The sequence below is a fragment of the Dreissena polymorpha genome, chromosome 5 (assembly GCF_020536995.1).
Source record: "Dreissena polymorpha isolate Duluth1 chromosome 5, UMN_Dpol_1.0, whole genome shotgun sequence".
Lineage (NCBI taxonomy): Eukaryota > Metazoa > Mollusca > Bivalvia > Myida > Dreissenidae > Dreissena > Dreissena polymorpha.
Window position 1 is genome coordinate 111,830,521 of NC_068359.1, and position 24,281 is coordinate 111,854,801.

The window sequence follows — 24,281 nt, forward strand, 5'->3', positions numbered from 1 at the left end:
CCCTTCATGACTCGATTATTTAGTATATTGTAGCCTTAACGATTGCTGACATCACGAGTCGCCCCCCTTGTTAACAAAATGCTCTATTTTTAGAAACGGGAATTCCAAATAGTGACGAATGTGAATGGTTACAAAATGACATAACTATGAAAATAAATACGTAGAATTACATTATTTCACGCATACCATTATGCAACCATCCGTTTTCTTTTCCGACTTGATACATTTACAGCTTTCCATTTAATATTTTAAAGACACAGCACTCGTCCAGAATTCGCGCGAATCCATTAAATCCGATGCCACATTTAAACCGTTACTCTACTCGTAACGTAAATTTCTGGCTCAAAGTAAATCATTTTAACTTCAATTAACACATCTCTATTACTTTTAAACTCTACTTCATCAAATCCATAGAAAGGCACGTCAGAATCCATGTCATAAATCAGAAAACATTCATCGTACTCCGCCATTTTTTACACATTTTCAAAGAATAAAAGTGCTTTATGCCCCACTTCCTGCTGAGAATATGTTTTAATTTCTATTTATAATTAACCGATGAAATGTTACATATACTTTAACCAGGGCCTTATTAATTCAGTTATGTAAACATTTGACCTCTCACAGAACAGTAAACGAAGGAAATAGAAATTGGGATCCCATATAAATTAGGTGTGAGGTCACTATCAACAAGAACAGAATTGTTTTACGAACGAAATTTGTTTTAGGTTATAAGAAGATTTTTTGACATAAAACGGTCTTAGAAAAATTCACTAAAAACGGTGTCAGCAATATTCTTGGAAGAAAACGTTAGAAAAACGTTTCCCCCAAAAAAATTGTAAGAATTACCATATGCTAAATTAAATAGATATTTCGTCTGATTTTTGATCAGGTAAGGCTTCATAATGGACAACCGATGTATGTGGATTTTCGAAATGTGGTATATACCATAAGCATAGGTGCAAGCACCTATGCTAAAAACTAATAGGCTTTCGTAGAAAAGAGAAATTGTCAGTGCTAGATTAAGTCCACAAGAATAAACAGCAATACATTCAATTTTGATAGTTTCCCGATCAGGAGATTGGGTTTCTTATTCGGGAAACCACTGATTTTAACATTTTTACTAGATTATACAAATTTAGCAACCGTATTGAAAGAAAACCAGGGCCTTTAATAACAATTTGCACGTTAAAAAATAAGATATGTATTTCCTCTACAGAAAGGCGGTGTTAAAAACAGATTTTTTTGTATACTAAAGTTTTCCCCCAGCCCATTTTCTGAACCCACCATTAAATTGCTATTTTATTTCCCGATCGGGAATAAAAATGCAAATTTTGTCTATGAGTTTCCCCATCAGGAAACCAATATGGAGATTCCCCTAGTTTCCCGAACGGGAAGTTTATTCTACTGCATAACGGCTACCTTTCTTAGTTTAAATTGCAAGTTTGCGAAATTAACTTCCCATTATTGATTTACACGCTAGTGATCATAATTATATACAAATGTACATGCTACAAAATTAAAACAAAAACAAAACGTTATCAGTTATATGATAACACAAAAATAGAACATATAGTCAATAGTGAACTGTTTTTGTAAAGGGGGGCTACATTCTAGAACATTTCGATGACCTTGACCCGAAAGTCTTTACTTTCGCTTTAGGCACTTAGTCGGATACCGCTTGTTACAAGGTAAGTTTAAATACAATGTACGATCTAGCAGAGTAAGATAAAGCAAACTTCATAGGTTAACGTTTTTAAACAAATCGCATATTGATGCAGAATACTAATGGGCTTTACTTTTGTCAAAACTGTTTACTATACTTGTAAGTATTTTATGTCGGTGTTTTCGATAACACCGACATAAAATAGTATAGTATACAGTTTAAAAGTTTAAAGATACAGTGGCTTGATTAGACAAATCGTTTATGCACCAAAGTAATCATAGTCCCTTGCAAGTGGTTTGATGTTAAGTAACCTTCAGTATGGTGGAATATTAGTGTCACACGAATACAATGTAATGTTTAAATTGAAGAGCCTCGAGACGTCCGCACACGTTACGAGTTAAAACGTCTCTATTTAATACACAATATTCGCATGTCAAAAAACACTGAGTCCTTATCTGCTGCGGCATGATATGTTGTACGAATGAGAGTGGCTATATATTTCACAGAGATAAGAAATGGCTGCCAATAAGGACATGTTTCTGTGGTGGGGTTCAGGCTCCCCTCCCTGCTGGAAGCCCATGCTGGTTCTGGCGGAAAAGGAGATGTGGGAGAGTCTGCCTAACAAGCTAATCTCATTCGACAAGAAGGAAAACAAGGAGGCCGATATTTTGGCTGCCAATCCACGTGGACAGGTGATGAAATGGGGTTATTGGAAATATTCTGTAGGGTTACGCTTGATACAAAGTTGAGATATATGGCGTACCACTTGGGTTAAAAGTCAACATTATCTACTAGGTAAAAAGAGCAATGTACTTCGACGTACAATATGTACGCCGAAGTACATTTTTTTGTACTTCGACGTACAAAATTGTACTTTGAGGTACAGTTTTTACCGACCCTTGAGTGTTAGCCAATCAGAAGACGCCTTACATCTGTCGCTTTGATCCGCATGTTAAACATTAATTTCTTCATCAAACTGTTCAGAATGTTCACCTAAATGATATCGTGTTAAAATTTGAACATGGTTCACATGACTTATTTAACTAGGTCAAATTAAAGAAAGAACGACGTTTGCGCTCAAGTTACTGTTTCCTTCATTGGTTTGTTAGTGCAAACAACATTAATGACTAAGTACCCAGCCTTACTCAAGTACACCAGCAGAACGTTATTCATAGGTATCCGCCTACACCCACCCTTCAATCCAGATACATATTGACGGTGAGTTCAATGTATAACATTCATTAATTATTTTTCTTCAATTTCGATATTTATTTTTTTTGTCCTCAATTTAAAAAGTGATTTTTAAGATTTATTATGAATAAATCTGAAGGAAAAGCGGCTTAAGAGACGAGTGTTTTGATTTGCTGTTCAGAAAATTTGTACATGCATGTCGAAGTACAAATATGTACGTCGAAGTACAAATTGTACTTCGTGGTACAAATATATACTTCGATGTTTATTTCATATTTGTACTTCGAAGTACAATTTTTGTATTTCAAATTACAACATGTTATTCGAAGTACAAATTTATGTTTACCTAGAAGGCTACACAGACTTTCGACCCAAATGGTACGCCATAGAGATCGACATAAATACGTGTACATCCACCCTCACGTGGACATGTGGTGATAAGGTGGGTGTACGGGTGGTCGTGTCGAAGATTAAATATGATAACACGTTGAAGGCCACATAAGATAGTGGTGGGGCTGGGATGTTTTATATTAAATACGATGTTGAGAGACATTTATAACGCGACCGCATTTCCCCCAGCACTATTGAGTGATTGTGAACGGTACCTCGACTCGGAACATTTTTTAAACGTATTTAAGATCTAACAACACAGTTTAGCTACGACGGGTTTTGATCTAAACAATAAAAAAGATATGTATGTTCAACATGTTACTGAAATGATGGTTCTTTGCATGTGTGCTGTATTAAAACATACAGAAGCTAAGTATGACTTTGATATTCAATAAAACGGGTTGCTTTAGAGCAACGTTCATTTGTTTCTACCAACATCGCAAACCAAGTAGGGTAGGTATATGTTGGCTAGTTTTTAGCTCCGCTGGCCAGAGGCCAGCGAGGCTTATGACATGGTCCTGTGTCCGTCGTGCGTGCGTGCGTGCGTCCGTCCGTCCGTGCGTTAACTTTTTCTTTAAACATCTTCTCCTAAACTACTGGTCCAATTCTGATGACATTTCTCAGGAATGTGTCTGGGGTGAACCTTTTCAAAATTTGTTCAAATTATTCTCCTGTGGGTCAAATTTGACACTGCCCCGGGGGGTCAAAAATTGAAAATTTGCTTATATAAGGCCTATTTTGTGAAAACTTAAAAAATCTTCTCGTCCATAACCATTGTGCCTATGGCTACCGAACTTGGTATGTAGTGACATCTTATAGTCCTCTACCAAGTTTCTTCAAATTATGCCCCTGTGGTCAAATTTGACCCTGCCCCGGGGGGTCAAAAAATTGAAAATTTGCTTATATAAGGCCTATTTTGTGAAAACTTAAAAAATCTTCTTGTCCATAACCATTGGGCCTAGGGCTAATAAATTGGGTATGTAGTGACATCTTATAGTCCTCTACCAAGTTTCTTCAAATTATGCCCATGGGGTCAAATTTAACCCTGCCCCGGGGGGGGGGGGGTAAAAAAATTGAAAATTTGCTTATATAAGGCCTATTTTGTGAAAACTTTAGAAATCTTCTTGTCCATAACCATAGGGCCTAGGGCTCCCAAATTTGGTATGTAGTGACATCTTATAGTCCTCTACCAAGTTTCTTCAAATTATGCCCCTGGGGTCAAATTTGACCCTGCCCTGGGGGGGTAAAAAAATTGCATATTTGCTTATATAAGGCCTATTTTATGCAAACTTTAAAAATCTTCTCGTCCATAACCATTGGGCTTAGGGCTACCAAAGTTAGTATGTAGTGACATCTTAAAGTCCTCGACCAAGTTTCTTCAAATTATGCCCCTGGGGTCGACTTTGACCGTGCCCCGGGGGGTCCAAAAATTGAAAATTTGCTTATATAATGCCTTTTTTGTGCAAACTTTAAAAATCTTCTTGTCCATAACCGTATGGCACAGGGCTACCAAATGTTGTATGTAGTGACATCTAATAGTCCTCTACCAGGTTTGTTCAAATTAAGCCTTTGGGATCAAATTTGACTGTTCACCAGGGGTCACAAAATTGAACATATGCTTATATTGGGCCCATTTTGTGCAAACTTTAAAAATCTTCTTGTCCATAACTATTGGGCCTATTTCTACCAAATTCGGTATGTAGTGACATCTAATAGGTCTCTACTTAGTTTGTTCAAATTATGCCCCTGGGGACAAATTTGACCCTGCCCCGGGGGTCACAAAAATGAACATATGCTTAAATAAGGCCTATTTTGTGCAAACTTTAAAAATCTTCGTGTTCATAATCATAGAGCCTAGAGCTACTAAATTTGGTATGTAGTGATATCTAATAGTCCTCTACCAAATTTGTTCATGACTCGCAAATGACCCCCTATTGATTTTCAGGTCACTAGGTCAAAGGTCAAGGTCACGGTGACCCGAAATAGTAAAATGGTTTCCGGATGATAACTCAAGAACGCTTATGCCTAGGGTCATGAAACTTCATAGGTACATTGATCATGACTCGCAGATGACCCCTATTGATTTTCAGGTCACTAGGTCAAAGGCCAAGGTCACGGTGACCCGAAATAGTAAAATGGTTTCCGGATGATAACTCAAGAACGCGTATGCCTAGGATCATGAAACTTCATAGGTACATTGATCATGACTCGCAGATGACCCCTATTGATTTTTAGGTCACTAGGTCAAGGTCACGGTGACCCGAAATAGTAAAATGGTTTCTGGGTGATAACTCAAGAACGCTTATGCCTAGGATCATGAAATTTCACAGGTACATTGATCATGACTCGCAGATGACCCCTATTGATTGTTAGGTCACTAGGTCAAAGGTCATGGTCACAGTGCCAAATAACGTATTCACACAATGGCTGCCACTACAACTGACAGCCCATATGGGGGGCATGCAAGTTTACAAACAGCTCTTGTTATATTTTAAGATGATGCTTTACAAGGAAAAATGCTACTATTGTATTTGTTATAAAAGTGTGAAAGGCTCTTAAGAAGGAACCAGAGATTATTAACCCTTTGCCAAACACTAACAGGATTTTACAGGTTTGTAGCTGACGACTTTATGAATAATTGTGATAAAAGGAGAAATTGCTCAAGATGAGCATTTTCTCCTTTTATCACAATTATTTCTACCCTACCTGATCATTTCCTTCAGATTCCATTACAATTTAATTGTCGTCTGCAACCTCTTTCAAATTGGGAAAGTCCAAAATGTGTCGTTTGGTAAAGGGTTAAGGCATTTTGATTCATATGGGTCTTGTGAATCTGTTTCAAATCAAATGCATAGATTTGATCTTCAGCATCTAAAAATATGTGAAATAGAAAGAACGACAATATCTTTTTGAGAGATAAATGTACCTACGTTGTAAGCAAAGGACCTGTACAACAATTCCCGGGGTTAAGTCTGTTTAGTTAACACGTAAGTAACTTTTTCCATATATAAAAATGCTCACCCTTCCAACTTTAAGCGCCCAGTGGGACGAGGGATAGAAAGAGAAAGTCGCATGCTTGAGTACATTTCAACCCATGCGCATTGCACGTTTTTTTCGCATAAAAAACAGTGGAGCGATACAGGGCCATCATAGCCCTCTTGTTTTATTGTGGTGTCATATTTTTAACAATTGACTAAAAATATGTAATAACATGCAGAAATATTTCATTTATCTATTAAACATTTTTAATTATTTTTAGTTAATTTTAAATTGATTTAGCGAATATAAACAGTTATTTTAGCGAATTAATAAAAAATGATCGATATCCAAGCGCGGAAAATATCAAAAAGGCAAAGGTCGGCTTATGGAACGCGACAGCTTTTTTCACCTAATTACATGGTCAAAGTTAGTTTATTTTGACATGTGATGTTGATGAGATAGGGACCTAAAGAGAAATACTTACAAGATAAGAGGGGTATGTTGTTGATGGCTTATTTGGAAAAAACTATGGTCAATGCACTTTGGATTGGGCTGTATTTATTACGTTTGAAATTAGTTTGTCGCTTAACTCCGACTAACAGCTTAAATGGGCACAAGATTTCTATTGTTGTGTGTTTTTATGTCCTGACGAAGCGGTGTGTCAAGTAAATTTGAAACGCTTAAAACAAACAAACACCATATACCAATGGCAGTTTTGACACCGTTTAACCTGCTATATACAATGTATATATATTTGATTGTAAGATTTTATATCTTCTCACCAAGTTAAGATGACAGCTTTTTGCTATAGAAATGATGGGAACATGTAGGAAAACTTGCTGATCAAAGGGAATGCCGTAAGGAGAAACGAACATGCTTTGTAATTTTGACATTTTGTAATAAAGATGGTTTGGAAAGTATATGATTAGAACTGAACACTCAGACTTTTGACCAATTTCCTTTGTTGTTGTCGAAAATGAGTAATTGGCAAAATAATAAGCCTAGAGACACAACCTTTATAATGTATTCACAATATCATGTTTTCAAAATACAAACATTGATAATCCTTTTCCCACTCAAAACTGTAATACTTTCCGTTCAAATGATCGCCATACTATTACCTTTGCCTTTTCAACTAATTATTTCGCAAAACTCTGCGTTGCATTTTACTAGTTGTGAAACCGGTAACTAAAAGGAACGGGATTTCACCTGTTTATCGCCGTGTTCCTCTTAACTCAACTTTCAAGTCGTCTAAAGGTGATGGACATGTGGTTTACTTAATGAACATGTACTACAAACACGCACACCTATTTGCTAGTACTCGTATCAAGATTTGGACCCACATGACCTCCTTGTTTGTCAACCAGGTGCCGACGTTCAAGGACGGCTCCCTAGTCGTGAACGAGTCGAACGCCATCTGCATGTACCTGGAGGAGAAGTACAGTAACGATAGCAACCGGCTACTTCCTGTCGACGTCGAGGAGCGCTCGCAGGTGTATTGGCGCATGTTCGAGTCCGGTAACATTCAGAGCAACATCACAGGTATGTTCGAAAACAGCGTTTGAATTGTACAACGAAGTAGCACAGACGAGCAATGGTTTTAATGCCCGCCTTGCGTTTGGATTATTGTAAGTTCGATTACAAAAAGACCTTGGTCTAAGTAATCCACTTGAAAAATCCTAGCTTGATAACCGGCAAAAGAATAGAACTGTTATTAAACGGTGTTCCCCGGTTTCATACAAAATGTTCTTGAAGATATCTGGTATCTCGCTGTTGTGATATAATTAACACTATTAAGTATCCTCTCCTCGCTACGGCTTATTTCGTGTGCTACATGCCGGGTTCCAAGCTTTGACCTATGGAAAACGCTATATGTATCTGATTCCCTGCTTCAGCACTTATACACCTATACATTTACTATATGACTGGTTACCTGCTGAATGACCTATTTTATCCATACTTAATATCTGGTTCCTGCTCTAGCGCCTATATTGTTCATGTTATACAAGCATGGTTCCCTGCTCTAGAATATATGATTCATTCTTACACAATATGTGGATTCCCGCTGCAGTGCCAATCGTGTACTCAATATGGAATACGAAGCCCGAGGACCGAAACCAAGCTGAACTCGATGAAAAATTCACGAAGGCCAAGGAAGAACTCGGATACTGGGAAAGGGTAAGCGCTTTGTCAAGCACGCGCACGTTGTTATAACTTTCAATTCATTCATTGCTCTCACATTATCGTATTAATCTTACATGGTATATTGATTACATAGTTTACTGGAAGTTATTTTGGTTTACGTGTAGGACAAAAACAGAGAAAGGGCTGAACATGGAATATATTATGCAAATTGTGCACATATACATTGGAGAAGCTGACCCAATGTTGTTAAGTGTTATTGTACCCCTGACCGATAACATGTATTTACTAATTTTCAAAGTTATTATGTCCTTGACCGATAACACAAATTTAGCCCGCCAACTTGTGAGATTATTATGCTTATCTAAAATTTTAAGTCACTCGTTAGTCACGTCCAGTTTTATTTATGTTTTGAAGAAATGTAGTTAAAAAGTATACACAAATCAGCCTGGGTCAGAGATTTCAAAATTATTCAAGAGTTTTGACGAGTAAAAAGCAAAAAAAAAGCCCACTGACATACTAGTACACGAACTAGTACTTGTAATAATAAGAATTGCCATATTTTAATCAATCAGGTGAATACTGTTTCAGCAATCGACATCTTAACAGCTAACTGTAAAACAATATCGTGCATGTTCAAATTCAAAATTTGGTTATAGGTTTGTCTTGGTCCACAATAAACAACCATCGACGGTGATAATAAGTGTCAACTATTTTTTAGCTGGCAGTTGCGCTGCAACAGGGTTACATTCAACTGCATAATTGTGTTTACGATGTTGCTTGCAGCCTTATATTTCCAAAAACGTTCGTAATACATGTAGGTAATAGCTTGAGTATATAGTAAATATTCGATAACAGACTCACGCTTTGAGAATTCCACTGGTTGTGACAATTTAGAATCCATTTGATTGCTTTTTGTGCTTTCGCTGAGTTTTTCCATTTCACACTTGAACCCAACCGTTCATGTAGACTGCAGTCTGCTGCCTGCGTGTTTAAATAGATAAAATGATGCAATTCTATTTCTGTTATATTTATTCTCAACCTTAATCAAATTAAATAAAATATTAAATCTCAAGCATAACTAAAATACTAAAAGTTAAGTCTTTCTTGAAATAGTCAGTTAAACTCGCTCGTACCTGATACTCAGATCTATTTTCCATACACAGCCGTTTCATGGGGTTTATTATATACCTTAGCTTGTTAACACTAAGTAAAATCCCAAATAATACAAAACGATTGTTTAACAACAGATGAAGATGTGGTCAGACGTTTGTATGAAAGACGGAATAACAATATGGACATGAAATGGATTCATAGAAAAAAGTAATATTCAAACAATAGCCCTGCATTGGCTCGTGCTGCGAACTCGGGCTTTGTGTCGGGCGTATTAACCCATTTATGTCTAGTGGTCTCTCCCATCCTTCTAAATTGGATCGATTCATTTCCAAAATTAGGGATGTCTAGTATATTTATTTCTATATTTAGAATATTTCTTACAGAAATTCCTTTATGCAAACAGCACAGATTCTGATGAGACGCCTCATCATGCGGCATCTCATCTGGGTCTACGGTGTTTGCCAAGGCCTTTTTCTAGACGCTAGGCATAAATGTGTTAAGGCTAGATATACCTTAAAAAGGTTTGTAAGTCCATTAATGGCGAACATATGCATACACCGGTACCTTAAGATGTATTTCGACTCCGTTACCATCGAAGTTGGTGTGTCGCATATCTTTCACCGTTACCATAGTCAGAATGTTCTTCAACACTTGTTCACTCAAGGGAGCATCGTACTAATACATTGTCCTATTCACAATGGTAGACACATTTTTTGTACACGATAAAAACAACTTGAAATATTATAACCGACAATGCTCACTCTTTATAGACGCTGACCGGTCGTTCTTACCTCGTCGGCGACAGATTCACAATGGCGGACGTGTTTTTTTACCCGTTCCTCGCTTTCCTCGTGCGTTTGGGGGCCACGTTGAGGGAGTTTCCGGCGCTAAAGCAGTATTATGACCTTATTTCTCAGCGACCCACGGTACAAGCGACGTGGCCTCCCCACTGGAAGGAGGGTTCCACCGCACCTATTTTAGCTGCCCTGTAGCCCAGTCGGTGAATAGTGGGATCGGGCGACGGTTGCTTTGATTTACTGACGCCCGCCAGCGGCAACTATGTTCTGAGCATCTTTACTTAGGGTACATTAATTGTAATCCATCCACTATATAGGAAGTGGTGCACACATACACACTTTAAATGAGACATTTTTCATGTATTTTTTATATGTATTAACTATATGTTAAGATACACTTTTATGATTGTTATTTGTATTATTCGGCTGAAAACTCCACTATTTTCAGCAATATTTCTATTTGTTGCCATAGCAACCATAATTGTTGACGTAGGAACAAAATCAAATGACGTGCTTAATCTCCATATTGCCACCTATCCATGTTTCAAGTTTCATGAAAAAAATATGAAGAACTTTTTAAGTTATCGTAGGATCCACTATTTTCAGCAATATTTCTAGTCTATTTGTTAATATTTCTAGTCTATTTGTTGCCATAGCAACCATAATTCTTGACGTAGGAACAAAATGAAATGACATGCATAAATTCCATATTGCCATCTATCCATTTTTCAAGTTTCATGAAAAAATATGAAGAACTTCTAAAGTTATCTTATATTCCAGAAAAGTGTGACTGACAGACATAGCGCAAACCATAAATCACCTCCGGTTTTACCAGTAGAAGACAACAAGAAATTGTTGGATGAGTAACTCGTTTTTTTGACATTTTTATCATATGCCAACTTGCCGTGGTCAGATGTGTGATCATATACATACTTATGAGTTGTATTGTAGCATTGTAGTCTGAACATTGCTGTGTGTGTGTGATTTAGCTCTTTGTGTTTGGTATTCATAGAGAATCAAACACGCTGCACGATGTTTTTTTTTTATATCCCCACGTAGTAGGAGTATGCAGTGGCGTTTTCTGTGTGCAGACGTGTTGTGGGGACATATGTGTCTGTTGCCCATTTTTAGTTTTAAACTAAACCAGAATTTAAATATCAATCTGAGACAATCAAGAGCACTTTGAATATGTTTAATTAGCAATATAGATAATACTAGTAATTATCAATAGTCGTATTCTACTGAACTTTGTTATACATACAAATCCCGTAAATAAAGATGACAAGATGTTAGTGGTTAATACAGCTATGTTTTTCTAGCGAGGATTAAACATCTGAAGTTAAGATTTTATGCCGCCCAATAAACATATTATAAGTTTATGTATGCGACACGTACTCTCTTATTTCTTTATCCCAATCAAATATGTCCCGATTTAAAGTTTTGAATAAACGGACATGAATCACATACGAATGAATATATTTCAAAGTTTGTGTTTTTATTAAAGTAGTGGATAAGAACGAGAATTTCGCTCTAGATTGTTTTTCGAGTTTCATTGTTTGCTTAGTTGTTTTAAAAAGGAGAACAGATGCTTTACTTTCCATTTACACCAGATGTATATGTTTACTACTTAGTTTATCAATATAGAAGATAAACAATCCACAAAGTATTCTCATTTAATATCTTCATAAATTCAAGTTGCACATAGATCAGTAAAGGCACAGTTTTGCGTTTTGCGCCCTAAAGTACATAACTAATCAACCATGTGGTCTTGAAAAACGATACTTTGCTGTCTTAAAACATGGTCAGCTGTTGACTAATATTATTAACAGTACCATATTGCACCATGTTCACCGTATTGTTGGGCGGATATATATGTACATGCGGAGTTGGCCACTTTCATCTGACTCCGATTGCTCAAAAATGATACAGTCTTTTTAAAGAGGAATATCTGAAGATAACTTTTATTATATTTCGATAAAGTGTGCAGACATTGTACAATAGTACAAGCTTTAAATTTACCTGTATAAATAAAATAACAATATAAATACTGTTTGAACAACTAAAGCCGCTCTTAAAAAGAAATACGAATCAATGACATTAACGACTTTAGCAACTTATTCTTTAAAACACAATTACGAATTTCTGAGATCTTGGGGCTTGTTTCTTATAACCAAGCCAACAATTTAAGAAAACCAGAAAACCATACCTATTTTAAATATGCAACTTTGCAGAGACAGTTTCGAATGGACAAATAAGGGATTTACATACAACAAATCGCTTTGAAACGATGAGAATAAAACAAGTTATGTTGATCATTAGTGGTTATGATAAAGCTGGTGATACCTCGTGAGTAAATGGGCAGCGTCGTGATAAGATGGGTATCATGCCATATTCGTCTTGGATTTCTACAGGCTAGCATGGACATATGCGCAATATGGGCAGGAGCTGTCCCGCCCGAACTAAAATCACACAAGAGTTCGTGGCTTTATTAGCGGACATAATGACTCCTCGTCCGCGTAGATAGTTACAGAGGCGTGTCTTGAGCACCACTGGTCCGATATGTCATAAAGCCCATTTTCACATGACGCTTCTCAAATGTACGTTGCGTGTAGTTCGTGGCAATGGACCGTCTTCAACCGGAATGATTGTTAGTGTCGCGTTCTTTGAAAACTGTGCATAATGCATGTGCGTAAAGTGTTGTCCCAGATTAGCCTGTGCAGTCCGCACAGGCTAATCAGGGACGACACTTTCCGCTGTAATGGTATTTTTCGTTTAAAGGAAGTCCCTTTTTCCCAAAAATCTAGTTTAAGCGGAAAGTGTCGTCCCTGATTAGCCTATGCGGACTGGACAGGCTAATCTGGGACGACACTTTACGCACATGCATTATGCCCATTTTTCTCAGAACAAGACATATTAAAGCCACACACCTTGAAATGAACTACATGGCATAGTAAATTTTAGTATAAATAAGAAACATATTTTATCTATGCCAATTAGAATATATCTGGTGGTTACAAGGTAGCTATCCTTTTTTTTTGCGCTTTAAAGCTTAAAAATAATCGCGTTTGTCGAAATGGACGTATACGTCTAAAAATTCTACTTTCGGTTTAAAAAGCGGTACCGTTTGAAAAATAATAAATAACTTGCTAACAAGGCTATACATTTAATTTTATCTATGCCAATTAGAATATATCTGGTCGTTACACGGCAGAAATCCGTCTATTTTGCGCTTTAAAACTTAAAAATAATCGCGTTTGTCGAAATATACGTATACGTATAGAAATCTTACTTTCGGTTTTAAAATTCAAACAAAATGATAAATTACTTGCTAACTTGGCTATATATTTAATGACAAATTTGTACACTTTCAAATTGCATCTATATGTATTGATTAACGTGTATTTCATTTCAAGGTGTGTGACTTTAAATAAGATTTTAAAACATTTCTTCCACAAGAGCGCATAACTCCGGCATCAGAGTCAGAGTCTACATCTATTGTGGACACCAAAACCAAATGTTAAATGTAGGAAAAATACTAATGATTCAGCTATGTGTTATATCACAATTCCGTTATAATGTTAATGACAGTGGATATCGTTACTAATACTGTTTTCTGTCGGTTGAACTCTTATCACTTCTGTTACTTCAAAATGGATTTTTTTCCCTACATGTTTTACCTTTAAAACATGTATATTCATATTTTTGTGTGAAACATGTATCGTCAATATCGTGCAATGTAATACATCATTAAATAATCAATTGGCCTCACTTAATAGCAATATATCGCTCTGTCAGGGACGCGTTGAGTAGATTATAATGCGACGACATACGTGCAGATCCTTTAAACACGAATAATCAATATCATAGAAACAAGGACATGCATATTATATAGGTAATAGGATACCTATAATACGCAGAAAACACTATTTTAAACTCATAACAGGGAATTTTTACTTCCTTACTTCCCTGTTCAAGGAAAATTCGATAGTGTTACCGCTCGCTGTACTTTTGTTTTAGTTGTAGTTAAGTTTATTTTGATGAACAAAGGATGACCATGTCCCATGGAGAGTACCGCAAAGTTGGTTGCATCGGAGAGGGCGGCTTCGGAAAGGTCATTCTGCTAGAAAACGCTGACAATGAGCAGGTAAAATGCTTTAAACCTCGGATACAGTATATAATGCGTTTGGTGAAATCGAAACTATAAATTTACAAATGCGAACTGATCTAAATATACAATGTCAACTAGCCTAAGATAATGTTATCTGTTTCTCCAGACTAAATCCTAGTTATATCCACAAATAAACCATATTATCAGATGTTAATGTAATCTTTTTTCACTTCCTGTGGATCAAAATGATGTTTGTTTGGACGTTCAAATTCAAAAATTAAGGGAGATAAAGGTAGATAGGCAAACAATGTGTGTGTTTTTTTACTTGTAAAATGTGAAATTACAGTTATCTTCACAATCCCTATAAACATGTTTTTAAAGTAAACTTTGCAAATATAATCGAATAAATCAAAACGATCGAACACTTTACCTGAAATTGAAACGTAAGTTTATGGTCATCATCGGGATTCACGGTATACAAAAGTGGTTGTCACCACATTACAAACCGTGCCTTTTGCGTATTTTGCGAATCGAAAAAGTCAAATGCATTGAATACTAACGAAATTCTACATTTTTTCGGTGATTGTTGCTTAATCACGTGACGAGAATTTCATTCAACTAATTTCGAATCGACTTTTACCACGTGATCTGGATTGTCAACAACCCTATCGTTTTCCGTAATGTATCAATTGTTCAATAACTCAAGACTTACCTGAGAAAACATTGTTTACATATTTATCTTCAATATATTATTTAGTGTCCATTAAAAATGATGCTATTTTCATAAAACAGGTACTAGCAATGTAAAATTCCATAGAATTATGTTTTTTCCCCCAAAACATGACAAGCACTTGTTCTTGTTACTTAAAAATAGGTTAAAATCACATGACTGAAAAATATCGCGGGGATATGAATTAACAAATGAATTCGATTTTGACGATAATCGCTACATTGTGTAACGAAACAGTTTAAAAAGGTGTATTTATACAGTATTTTCTAAAAAGTATGCTATATAGGTGTAAATATTGTCATTCTATACAACTCTGTGGCCTATTTGAGTCAGTTTTGATAAAGAACTGTTTGTGAGATTTGATTGTGATTGTGGATCAACTGTCCCATGCTGGTAGACTTTTATGGGGTTGGGTGGGGTGGGGTAGGGTGTTCTCCCATAACCTTATACGCGCAAAGTCAGAAAATATAAAAATAATAATTATAATGTTATGAAAGCCATAACTATGTCTAGCGTTGGTGTTTTTTTGGATGGATAAACTGAAAAAGATTTGAAATAACTTCAGTACGGAAAACATGCCTCGATTGCTCGATTTTATTTTTTGTTTAAATTTACTCGGACGCGGCAGTTTAATGTTTAGCAATGGGTGGAGAGCATTGTTCAAAATCAAATTAATATAAATACGTGGTTATTATCTTCAATAAGTAGCTAAATATTTATAATATATTTATATAACACCATATCAGGTTATTTTCATGTATAAACTCTATCTTTGATGAAAGAATTACAAACTAAACTAAAAAAATAACCCGTTGTTCATAGTCACGTGTTATGAAACAGAAAGGAAAATGCGTGTCTCATTGTAAATACAATGCGTAGATTAATATTGCATTGGATAATATCTTGGGTAAGTGGAGTTGCTTTGAATTAAGTGCTGTGTCGTAATGTTATTACTTTGCGTATTAATACACGAATAACCTAATTATAGCTGCCAATATCTTCCGACAGGAGGAAAGAACATTTACCCGGTTACCCAGTTATTAGGTCAATCTTGCATGTAGAAACCGAATAAAACGGTAATTATTGTGACGGTTTTAAAACGCGTCATTTGATATGTTGCATTTGCCTGTTTAAGGTATTGGTGCAAATTATTGCAAATGCCCAATAATCGTTATCCAAGAAACTGTTACTTAATGCTTGTACCATTAGACGATATCGGAAGGGACTGTTGGGCCATTAAAATAAAAATCTTCTGTTTACATACGGATTTGGTTATGGATGGATAGATCAATAAATAGGAGATAACATCTTATTTATTAATATATTCAAACAGTGGATTGGTCGGAGGTGGCGTAGTGGATATGGTGGCCACCTAGCGATCGGGAGGTCACGGGTTCGATCCCCACTGTGGGAGCGTTCATTATATCTCCCCGGACTCGAGAGCGTTTCAAATAAGCCTTAGGCTTTCTATGCAATCGAGCTTAAATAAATAATTAGAAAACAACAAAATAACAACAAAATAACATCAACAACGGATTATTGACTGCCAAAATTGACATGACACGATACAAAATTCAAGCCGCTGTTATCATTATAGATACTTTAAAACACGTATAGATACCGAGAGATACCTTTCCCTCACTTATAGATACCGAGAGATACCTTTCCCTCACTTATAGATACCGAGAGATACCTTTCCCTCACTTATAGATACCGAGAGATACCTTTCCCTCACTTATAGATACCGAGAGATACCTTTCCCTCACTTATAGATACCGAGAGATACCTTTCCCTTATAGATACCGAGAGATACCTTTCCCTGAATATCGAAACAAAATTTAAAACTGCGTTTGCAAAACTCCGCAGTGGTAATCATAAACTCAAGATTGAACGTAGTAGAAGTTTAAACTTACCACTCGAATCACGTTTATGTACAAATTGTTCAAAGGGCGATATCGAAATAATTGATTGCGAATACCACGCTTTTTTCATTGTGATAAGTATTGTAATATAAGGAATTTATATTTATATTCGTGGTACTCATCTGGAGAGACATTAACCGATTTGTACAATATCATGACTTCAAATAATGATAATACTATTATGAAATTAACTTGTTACCTTTTCCATCTTTTACAGGCGATAAACACTTATATATGTATGGTATTATATTAATGAAAAATATGACACAACTTTGAAATTGTATTATATTATGTTATTGTGTTATGTATTATGGGTCTTAGGCTTTGATTTACTAAATAAACTGTTTTGTTCTGTTTGCTATAACAATAAAGAGGAATATCGTATCTGAGTGACACGTTGGTTTTCACGTTAGGGTCGTTACTCAAAAAATACGGTCGGACGGGTCATTTGCAACACACATTTTAAGTAGGGCTTAGTGCATTGCCATTCTTGCCTTTTCAGATTGTTGAACATGATTTCTTCAGTTCTCTTAATTAATTATCAATTTGCTTTTACGACTAAAGGTGGCATTGAAGATTGTGGACCTTGCAGGCAAAGATTCCAAGGTTGTTCAGTTGGCGCATCAAGAAGTGAAGCTCCTTTCAAAACTTAAGCACGAGTACATCCTAAAGTTCATACACGTTGAAAAGGACGGAACGACGTTGAAGATATTAACAGGTCTGAAATAAGTTGCTGTTCTGTCCATTCATTACGATTGCAAATAGATAGGAGGTCGCGAACAACATAAGACAAATCACTAAATAATATTAACAATATTTGATGTTTAACAAGGGAAATGATATTTGTGTTGACTTTAAAAAATGGTAAACTCTAATGGTGTACTTCGCTTGTCTTTATACAAAATATGTTTAAATTTGTCATTTAAATTTGTTATAGCATATATGTTATATCAGCATTACAGTTTATTTTCTTCGCAGAGTTCTGTCCGAATGGCGACCTGTCTGGCTACATTGAGGCCCACCGTGGGCAGGTGATGGACGAACAGCGGCTGGTGGAGTGGACGAGACAGATTGTATCTGCTTTACAGGTCATATCTCACTTATTGTGCTTACACGTGTATTAAGGATGTCTAATATACATAAGAGTGCACTCTATTGCTCTATTGGAATTGTGAGGTCTTGTATTCATAGTCAACGGACCTGATAGCGGAGTTAGTACAGCGCTGAAATACAAGTCCGAGGATGGGGATTGGTCGTGATATTTTTTCCCTATCTCTAATGCAAGTATGATTGTAGTCAGTAAATGGCAAAATTATGTGCACTTATTACTTGTAAACCATCTTTACATGGAAAAGTGCGTGTTGGATACCCGACCACCATGATATGACTGAAATACTGATAAAACGAAAAACAACAACAGAACAAACACGCACACATTGATATACTAGTACTAGTATTCTATTATCTTCCGACTACGTATTGGTTTAAGCATGAGTCGACTCATCAGTCTGCGTTTGATAAAGGTTATGACCATATTGAAATAGGTTTATGGCGTCAAACCCAAACGCATTTGCGAACCCCCTCCCATTCTCGAGACCGTCCCCGATAGTACGTAACATGTGCTATTTTGAGGTGTTGAATATGCTTTAGCGATAGCAAAGTTGTAAGGAACTCCGACGTCAGATCGGATTTAAAGAAACAGGCCAATGTAATGCAACAGATATACTTGGAATTACGAAGACATTATGATGAATAACGAACAACCGTTTATTTAACCCATTTATGCCTAGCGTCTAGAAAAAAGGCATTGGCAAACAGCGTAGACCCAGATGAGACGCCGCATAATGCGGCGTCTCATCAGGGTCTGCGCTGTTTGCTTAAATGATAGACATCCCTAATTTTGGAAATAAATTGATCCAATTTAGAAGGATGGGAGAGTCCACTAGGCATAAATGGGTTAATTTACAAAAACGTTGCAGTACCTGCACACTCTCCCCAAGCCGGTGATTCACCGAGATCTGAAGAGCGCCAATGTTTTCTTGGACGCAAACTGGGACACACGGCTCGGGGATTTCGGGGTTTCCAGAGTGATCGAGTCTTCGACAGACATGGCTACTACCCATGTGGGAACACACATTTATATGGCCCCAGAGATGTTCATGGGCATACCGTACACAGAGAAGGTACCATCTTTGCATTTTACTTGCAACGCGCCAATAAAGAACATACTTCATGCTAGTTTGAAGAATGTCTGTCCCCTTAATGTTGTATTTTTCTCAGTGCTATTATCCACCATAAGCATGTCTAATGTTTGATGATGATGACCTATTTATGGGTTTGCTGTACTGTTTTTTCTATGTAGTAATATCCGCTTATAATGGTCGCTTCACTTCGAAGTGCCCACAACAGGGGGATGGTTTACAGCGAAAAATCACTGAATTAATAAATAATCACAACCCTATGACCGCAATAATAACAACAAAACACGAACAGCACGTTTTGAAAAAAGTGTTTCAATATATTAAGTATATTTGGAATATATCAATAAAAAAAGGTTACTTTGATGATTTTCAGGTTTACTGTAAGGTTTTCCAATGCTTGTTTGGTCAACCATAGTCTGTCAACGGCGATGCTCTGTTAAGATTCCAACAATGTACAAACATTGTGTCCATAATAAATCCTGAACAAAATGCCAATATACAGAGATATAAATAATATTAAGTAAAGAATGATGGGACTTGTTCTTTTCTTCAGACTGACATCTTTTCCTTGAGCATACTGATGTACGAGATGGCTTGCATGCAGAACGATGCTTTTAAAGAAATGCTGCCTCAGATGATGCTTTTTCGGATCATCCATTTTGGGGTAATGTCAATGCGTTATACGTGTAAGACTCCATTTTGTGGTAATATTAATGCGTTATACGTGTAAGATTCCATTTTGTGGTAATGCCAATGTGTTATACCTGTTAGACTCCATTTTTGGGGTAATGTCAATGCGTAATACGTGTACGATTCTATTTTGTGGTAATGTCAATGCGTTATACCTGTTAGACTCCATTTTAGGGTAATGTCAATGCGTTATACGTGTAGGACTCCATTTTGTGGTAATGCCAATGCGCTATACATGTAAGATTCCATTTTGGAGTAATGTCAATGCGTTATACCTGTTAGACTCCATTTCGGGGTAATGTCAATGCGTTAAACGTGTTTGACTCCATTTGGGGTAATGTCAATGTGTTATACGTGTAAGACTCAATTTCGGGGTAATGTCAATGCATTATACGTGTAAGACTCCATTTTGGGGTAATGTCAATGCGTTATACGTGTAAGACTCCATTTTGGAGTAATTTCAATGCGTTATATGTGTAGGACTCCATTTTTGGGTTATGTCCATGCGTTATACGTGTACTACTCCATTTTGGGGTAATGTCAATGCGTTGTACGTTTTAGACTCCATTTTGAGGTAATGTCAATGCGTTATACGTGTAAGACTCCATTTTGGGGTAATGTCAACGAGTTATATGTGTTAGACTCCATTTTGGGGTAATTTCAATTCGTTGTACGTGTAAGACTCCATTTTGGGGTAATGTCAATGCGTTATACGTGTAGGACTCCATTTTGGGGTTATGTCAATGAGTTATATGTGTAAGACTCCATTTTGGGGTTATGTCAATGCGTAATACGTGTAAGACGTGTAAAATTGTATAAAGTATTTTTATGGACATTTCATTTTATTGAAAACGAACCAAAAATAAATACATATTTTCAGTCAATAATGTTATGCTCCCTTTCTTTAAAATATAACGATACCAATTTATGTGTTGATATGGGAGAGGCCTGGGTCTTTGACAATACGTTGTGCAAACGTTACGTTTTGTTATCTTTTGCAGTTTCCTACAATGCCAGATGGATACAGCTCCGGTTTGATAGATCTCATGAAAACGATGATGCAAGTTGATCCTGACAAACGACCTTCGGCCACTGACCTTCTCCAAGAGAGCATCTTTAAAACTACTGGAAAACCACTGCCAATCGTACGTCTTACAATCATGACCTACTGTTGCAAATCAAATGTGATATTTCTGAAATGACCCATACAGGATGAGGTGTGCATTGAACCAATATGAATTCATGTGTAAAATACAAATCATGTGTAATTGATTAATTCATACAAGTACTTTGCATACTGGAAATCAACTTGCCTTAATGAACAGACATGTTGCACTTTAGTGTGCTAATCACCTTTTTTATGCTTCTTAGTAGAATTCTCTATCTGAAAAAAAAACATCATTCAGTTGTAAATAATTACACTTTTAACCAAACTAATTTTCATTTTTATCTCAACAGATAAATTCCAGGTTATGTGGAACTGATTTTTAAAAATAGTTTTCTAGGCAGATTCCACTAAAAACGTAGTTCTGGAAGACACCGATGATCAGGTTACAACGGAATCACTTACCTGGGTAGAAAGCATCATTAATAACGATACCATAACGGGAGAAAGAAGATCCCATGATGATGAAGGGCATATAGATTATGGACCTGTGGATGACACAACCGTCGTCGAGTTGCTTTCAGAAAATCCCATGATGGGCTTCGTTACGCGGGTCCTGAATGACATGGTACGAGCCATGGAAAATGACTTTGTATTTTATTTTCAAATGTAGTTCCATAAAAATAAATATGAAAATGAAGCACGCTCCTGATAGAACTGGTTAAACAAAATACATGTTCCTTATCAATAGTGTGGATTCCGTTTATCATATATACTACTACAATAATAATTCTTACATAAACAATTACAATGGTACGAAACATTTGAAAATGAAATTACATTTGAATGAGTTGTTTTTATTTGACATTTTGTATTTTTTTTGTTTTAGGGGAAATCACAATTGGTACAAGGTAAGTTTGAGCTTTTTCCCTTCAATGATTTTTTCGTTTAATACGTTCGTTACATTAACTGAATTTCAAAGCTTAGATTGTAATTTGATTAATATTTCACTTTTTTCCTTATTTCAGGTCGCTCCAAACTAGAGAAAAATGCAGACATGCTGAAAATGTAAGTTATCTAACAACCACAGTTTGCAACTTTGACACATATTCCAGATTTTCTTTGCGACATATGTCTCAATTTGTGCCTGCTGCTGGTTAACTAAACCGGTCGGATTTCCTTCACATTTCAAATACATGTACTTGAAAAATCTCTCCAGGTACTGCCTTCAGTGCATGGATAACAACAAGGAATTATTCCTGAAGGCGAGTGCGGCACTGACAGCCAGTCATGACGAAGACCAAATTGAGGCGTGTTCACGTTTTATTTATTTTCCAGAGAATAGTATATATTGTTAAGGTTAATCGAATTAGTACATTTGATGCCGCCATCATTTACATGTATTCAACAAGAATGTATGAATTAAGCAACATTTAAAAACACAACAAAAATTGATAATCGTATCGCCCATAGTTTCGATTGGAATGTCCTTAGCGTATTTGTTACTGTATACCTCGTTTATACAACTTTCTGCGTTATGTTTTAGGAGACCCTAATAAGAATCCTGGGACATGAACGATATGGCCTCTGTGGTGAACAGTTTCTTCACTACAAAAACTACATGTTTGTGATGAAAAACATGTAGTCATCGGGCAACGGCGAACATTCATCGCAAATAGTGCATAAATGTACATGCAACATCAGTATGTTTATTTCGTTCGATTCTGTATACATGTATTTGAAAAATAACATATAAAGGAATGGTGTGCCACCTCACAATTTTTGCATTTAGCTTCCGAGACTTATATGAGTGAATTGATGTTTGAATAGAGTGTTTGCATTCACTATAATAAGAATAAAGGATTAATCTCTCTTGATTTATGTTATAGGAACGGATGATTTTGTGAATAGATTATTTCTCCTACACTATAAATATAAGGATTTACTTTCTCTTGATACTTGTTATATTTTCTCGAGCTCATCCTCTTTTACACTCGGAGGACTCTGGTTGTGAGCCCTGAATGAAACCAAATAAAATGAAGCACTATGTGTTTTCTGTGTAAACGACGTAACTTAACTTTTCGTAAAAGTGAAAGATTATATGCATCACACTTATATGAGAATCTTAATTGTCTATTAAGATTCATCAAAATGGCGGTTTAAGAAAACATGCATCGAATCGCCAATTTTTTTTTACAGTGATAACGCGTTTAGTGCTACTAATCATTTTGTCATTTCTCTATGTATTAAAGTGTTTTTGCAAATGTCCAATTATATACATATTTCTTTATTCCAGCATTTTTCTTTTGTTGTTGTCTTTAATTATATGTTTTTCTCATTAAATGTGCACACTATTTAATATTTTGTAAAATTTGCGATTGATAATTATATTTAGTTATTTCTCCCTCAACACTGGTTTTATGTACACAACTATTCGTAGCAGATGTGAATAATCCTAAACTTATCAATTAGTAGGACAAATCGATATCTCAGTCTTTGTCAGGTACGTTTCTTATATGACGAGGTAGATAAAGAGAGGTTTAAGTGGAAGCGTAATTAACTTCCTGTTGCAAGGAAATCAAAGGTGTGCTATGTCGACAGCGTAGTGGGAATTTCTAACGGTTTAATTGGTCTATTGGCATAAAATAAAAATAATCGATGGCTTCGGACGATGGGGGGTACCGGGTCGCAGGCTGTATTGGAAAGGGGGCCTTTGGAAAGGTCCTTCTGCTAGAAAATTCGGCTAGGGATCAGGTAAACATAAACTCAAAAACTAGGAGAAATCGAAAGTAGACAATCAACTGAACTGAGCTGTTGAAATCGAAATTGGATGTAGAATATAATTTATTTAAAATTTTATAATAATTAAAACATCAGATACATATGTGTGTGTCTGCCCTGTCGTTATATATACACAAGTGGTTAGCATTGATTATTATATGTAAATTAATAAAGATCCTAAGGTGCAATATCAATCGTCATGACCACTCACTAAGAAATATATATTGACATATATCAATTAAAACACGTCATGTTTTAAAACGTCTACCGATTTATTAAAATGAAATGTTCAATATAATCCAAACATAATTTCATATTCAATAATATAATCAGTGAATAATTATATCTTCGTGCATTTAGTACAAGCATTCGAGTAAGTGTAAATTAGAATTAACATTTGAGACAGCCATTCAATAAAGAAAGTATTAAACTAATTATATTATGGAAAGGCGGTTGTAGCTAAACA

At 36.0% G+C, this 24,281-nt stretch overlaps 3 protein-coding genes across 7 annotated transcripts in view; all 3 read left to right on the top strand.

Moving 5' to 3' along the window:
• Positions 1-1,530: 1,530 nt before the first annotated feature.
• On the top strand, positions 1,531-11,657 carry LOC127882438 (glutathione S-transferase A-like). 3 transcript variants are annotated; one of them, XR_008050536.1, is made up of 6 exons: positions 1,531-1,688; positions 2,170-2,355; positions 7,591-7,765; positions 8,295-8,401; positions 10,252-10,564; positions 11,059-11,657. XR_008050536.1 is itself a non-coding variant. In XM_052431075.1 (5 exons), the coding sequence occupies exons 2-5, from the start codon at positions 2,179-2,181 to the stop codon at positions 10,471-10,473; spliced, it is 681 nt and encodes a 226-aa protein (XP_052287035.1). In that variant the 5' UTR covers positions 1,531-1,688; positions 2,170-2,178; the 3' UTR covers positions 10,474-11,657. The 3 variants fall into 3 exon arrangements, 2 of the variants coding, with proteins under 2 accessions (XP_052287035.1, XP_052287036.1); XM_052431075.1 differs by having other exon boundaries at positions 10,252-11,657; XM_052431076.1 differs by lacking the exons at positions 1,531-1,688; positions 2,170-2,355 and adding an exon at positions 3,404-3,697 and having other exon boundaries at positions 10,252-11,657.
• A 2,234-nt stretch (positions 11,658-13,891) lies between these two features.
• Positions 13,892-22,911, top strand: LOC127880913 (serine/threonine-protein kinase Nek4-like). Its single transcript, XM_052428414.1, has 11 exons — positions 13,892-14,422; positions 17,603-17,756; positions 18,017-18,126; positions 19,018-19,221; positions 19,793-19,903; positions 20,931-21,074; positions 21,435-21,662; positions 21,924-21,945; positions 22,063-22,102; positions 22,254-22,344; positions 22,581-22,911. The coding sequence occupies exons 1-11, from the start codon at positions 14,327-14,329 to the stop codon at positions 22,677-22,679; spliced, it is 1,299 nt and encodes a 432-aa protein (XP_052284374.1). The 5' UTR covers positions 13,892-14,326; the 3' UTR covers positions 22,680-22,911.
• Positions 22,912-23,573: 662 nt separating this feature from the next.
• LOC127880911 (serine/threonine-protein kinase Nek4-like) overlaps positions 23,574-24,281 on the top strand; it is a 38,604-nt gene continuing 37,896 nt past the window's right edge. The window contains exon 1 of one of the 3 annotated variants that reach the window (XM_052428409.1): positions 23,574-23,788. In XM_052428409.1, coding sequence (XP_052284369.1) covers positions 23,693-23,788 — 96 coding nt within the window. In that variant the 5' untranslated portion in view covers positions 23,574-23,692. The remainder of the gene's footprint in view (positions 23,789-24,281) is intronic. The other 2 variants (XM_052428410.1, XM_052428411.1) reach the window with 2 other exon arrangements.

Coding starts and splice junctions, on each gene's coding strand:
- LOC127882438 (XM_052431075.1), top strand. CDS start 2,179: ATGGCTGCCAATAAGGACATGTTTCTGTGGTGGGGTTCAGGCTCCCCT. Junction 7,766..8,294: donor CATTCAGAGCAACATCACAG/GTATGTTCGAAA, acceptor TTCCCGCTGCAG/TGCCAATCGTGTACTCAATA. Junction 8,402..10,251: donor AACTCGGATACTGGGAAAGG/GTAAGCGCTTTG, acceptor CACTCTTTATAG/ACGCTGACCGGTCGTTCTTA.
- LOC127880913 (XM_052428414.1), top strand. CDS start 14,327: ATGACCATGTCCCATGGAGAGTACCGCAAAGTTGGTTGCATCGGAGAG. Junction 18,127..19,017: donor AGATTGTATCTGCTTTACAG/GTCATATCTCAC, acceptor AAAACGTTGCAG/TACCTGCACACTCTCCCCAA. Junction 21,946..22,062: donor GAAATCACAATTGGTACAAG/GTAAGTTTGAGC, acceptor TCCTTATTTCAG/GTCGCTCCAAACTAGAGAAA.